General features: G+C 32.6%; 1 protein-coding gene across 1 annotated transcript; it reads left to right on the plus strand.

Annotated features, from left to right (window-relative positions):
- Positions 1–1,148: 1,148 nt before the first annotated feature.
- LOC109795339 (actin-depolymerizing factor 2) lies at positions 1,149–3,350 on the plus strand. The gene is made up of 3 exons (XM_020354799.3): positions 1,149–1,310; positions 2,435–2,700; positions 2,842–3,350. Exons 1-3 carry the CDS (start codon positions 1,308–1,310, stop codon positions 2,990–2,992), a joined length of 420 nt encoding a protein of 139 aa, XP_020210388.2. The 5' UTR covers positions 1,149–1,307; the 3' UTR covers positions 2,993–3,350.
- The last annotated feature ends 211 nt before the right edge of the window (positions 3,351–3,561 follow it).

Below are 3,561 nucleotides of genomic sequence, written 5' to 3' on the forward strand. Positions count from 1 at the left end.
AAAATTGAAAAATAAAAAAAGAAAAGACAGATGTTGTGGTGTCGTGGAGACATGAATGGTTGGCGAGCGTTGTAATAAAAGGAATATGAATATGGGTCGCGTAGGATGGACGCAGAAAAAGAATATGGAGGGACCCAATTCCAAGTAAGTGCCGTTATCATTCTCAATGGTCTTATTACTTTCCCTATTTATGCTTTTACAGAAATATCCAAAGCAAAAAATGTCAAATTCTCAATTCTCCATTGCCAATTGTCAACTACCACTTTTTACTTTACTCCACCCTCGGCTCACTCATCACTCATGCCCACGTGCTTCGCCACAAAAACTCTTTTTCTAACATAACCATAACCAAAAGATAAATCACAAAAAAAAAATACTGGCCATTTATTTTCTCATGAAAAATCCTTTTAGACTTTGATATTTTTTATGAAACAATACTTATTTTTTATTTTGTAAAACCGATGTATATGTCATATTAAAAATAACAAGAGTTGTTGTGTGATGTTCTCTTTTTTAAGTGAGGCTATCACTTCATCAATCGATCATCTTCCCATTCCTGATGGAAAAAATTATGAAAAATGGTGTATCCAAAAGACAATCTTTGGTTTCCAATATTAAATTTTATAGGAATGAGAATCGAAGAAAAAATATTTTACAGAGAATAAATTAAAACTTTTTCATTTTACAAAATACAAAAATAATATTTACAAAAATTAAAATGATGAAAAATAAAAATAAAAAATTTAGAAACCAAAATCAAAATTAACTCATTTTATAAAAATTAAAAATATATTTAAACATTAAAAAAATTCAAACATGTGTAAAGTAATTTTAAATAAAAAATCATTTGATGTTTTTAATTCATAGACATATCAACGTAGTGTTCTAAAAAAATAATCTGATTTAAAGAAAAGTAATTTTAAATAAAAAAATAAGTTTTTTTCTAAAGATATATGACACATGGTTTATATTTTAGAATTTAGATTGTTACTTGAAGCTATGTGGCTTGGTAGGCAAAGAAAGAGGAAGCCGAGTCGAATAGGAGAAATTGAAAAGCAAGATTGGTACAATTTGAACACGTAATTGTACTAACCACAACAGGTGGCACTGTTGAGATTGGTCCATTATTCACAATTTCACGGTCGGAGACGCTCTTCCGCGTGCCACAATATAAATTCAATTTCACTTCATTTTCCCTTCCATTTCTTCCCCTCCCCAGTCCCTCGTACGCAACAACAAAATCCACTCCTATATCTCCTCCCTCCGCGTCGCTCCCAACATTTTCTCCCTTCTTCACCGCAAAAAACATGGTTAGTTTACCCTCTCTCTATTTCTTTCTTTTTTTTTTTTTTTTTTTGGTTTCGTTTTTTGTTTTTTTTGTTTTTTTTTAAACCTCAGGAAACAGATAAAAGATAACTAAACTCAAGTTCCCAGCGATAACAAGTTTTCTTCGCAAAATCTCGAAATCTGTGGCAATCTTTGTTTGTTGCGTTCTCTCTCTGTGTGTGTCACTGTGTGTTCTTTCAATCCGTTTTCGCCGTTCACTGATTCTTTGTTCTGGTCGAGTTTGAGTTCGATTCACGGTCGATCTGATCATCGGCATTCAACAGTGTGGAATCGAAGTTTTTAATATGACTTTTGTGTTTCGCTTACTGTTTAATATGGCTTTTGCTGATAGATCTGATTTTGATGTCGATTTCAGCGTTTAAGATGGAATCACATTGTAGCTTTGCGATTTGGTTTTCTGTTTGCTCGATCCTGTAGTGACGATTCTGATAGCGTGTGGTTTGATTCATCTTTGGACTGATGATTTTCTGCACTAAATTTCATGGATCCGTTTTTATTTTGCCATCATTCATTATCATATATGCACTATTATCTTGCTCCGTGTGCTTACTTTGTCAGGCCTCCAAACTATTCATCATTTTGCTGTTTTCCTTTTCACTATAATTTTTTTTCCCATGCATAATCGCTTGAGCTTGCTGCATAGTGGAATAAAAATATATTATATATTTGATAAGCGTAGTTGATCCCATCTATTGGAATGAAATTTGGTTTTAGTTGTTGTTCATGTTATAATCAGACATTGCTTGGCCATTTTAGATCCTATTTGGATAGATTTCTCAATAAATATTTATATGAGAAGAAAATAATAAGCTTAAAGAAATTAAGTTATTCTCCTAAACTAAAATTAGCTTTAGCTTATGTATAAGTTAAAACATATTATTCTTTAGAAAAGTTTAATGAGAGTTTTTATAAATTAGCTTATGATGTAAGATAATTTTAATTTGGGAGAAACTTAATTTGTTGTACTTTTTTTTTCTTTTAAAAGGACTTATTGAAAAGTTTATTCAAATGGTGCCTTGATTGTTTCTTTGTAGCATTGCAAGTATTTTTCTTGTGTTAACCGCCAACTACTTTTTGAGATGTACAGGCGAACGCGGCATCGGGTATGGCTGTCCATGATGACTGCAAGTTAAAGTTTTTGGAGCTCAAGGCAAAAAGGACCCATCGGTTTATCGTTTTTAAGATTGAGGAGAAGCAGAAGCAAGTTGTTGTGGAGAAGCTTGGTGATCCAGCAAATGGTTATGATGATTTCACTGCCAGTCTTCCTGCTGATGAGTGTCGATATGCTGTTTATGATTTTGATTTTGTCACTGAAGAGAATTGCCAGAAGAGCAGAATTTTCTTCATTGCATGGTAATGTAAACTTTTAGCCTCTTACACAAAGAAAACAACACTAACTTTTAGGTTTGCCAATTCTTTTTTTTTTTTTTTTTAATTTTTTTATGATCAGTAAATAATTTTTATCTATATTAATTTTGTTGCTTTTGTCTGAAGGTCCCCTGATACAGCTAGGGTTAGAAGCAAGATGATTTATGCCAGCTCCAAAGATAGATTCAAGAGGGAGCTTGATGGAATTCAGATTGAGCTGCAAGCAACTGACCCTACTGAGATGGGTCTTGACGTGTTCAAAAGTCGGGCCAATTAAAGGATTCTGATTATGCATAATAGGAGTTGTGATGGGGAACCTCCTTCAGCCTATTTACTCATATCGAAATGTCTATAGTTTGTGGGTCAACTTGGCTAATTTGGACTCAATTTTCCAAGTTTTGACATGAAGTCTATTGCAACTTCAACATGCTTCTGTTGTTCCGGTGTATCTTGTGGTTTGTGACATACAACCCCGTGTTTGGGTGTCATCTTAGTCCTATGCCTACTAGTTAAATATTGTAACTGTTTTTGTGTGATTGGACCAAAAATTGGGATCAGCTATTGATGTAATATTGACACATGCCCTCTTACTAGTGTCTTATGGCTTAAATTAACTGAAATACTTTCTTGAAGAATGCTTTTTTAAAAACTTTTTTTTCTTCGACACCTTTTAAAACTTATTATGAACTAAGTTATACATAACAAGATCAAGATATTTATGCATTAAAAAACAATGCACTTTGTGTTCTTTTGCTGTTTTCCTTGAAGTGAAGGTTAGTATTAAACAATAGCTTACTTTACAGATGTAAAGTTTAGTAATTTAATTATGCCTATATTAGACTGTAC

The sequence above is a fragment of the Cajanus cajan genome, chromosome 7 (genome assembly GCF_000230855.2).
Source record: "Cajanus cajan strain Asha chromosome 7, NIPB_CcT2T_4, whole genome shotgun sequence".
Classification (NCBI taxonomy): Eukaryota; Viridiplantae; Streptophyta; class Magnoliopsida; order Fabales; family Fabaceae; genus Cajanus; species Cajanus cajan.

Excerpts from the sequence above, each read along its gene's own strand:
- LOC109795339 (XM_020354799.3), top strand. Across the intron at positions 2,701-2,841 it reads AGAATTTTCTTCATTGCATG|GTCCCCTGATACAGCTAGGG; the intron begins GTAATGTAAACT and ends TTTTGTCTGAAG.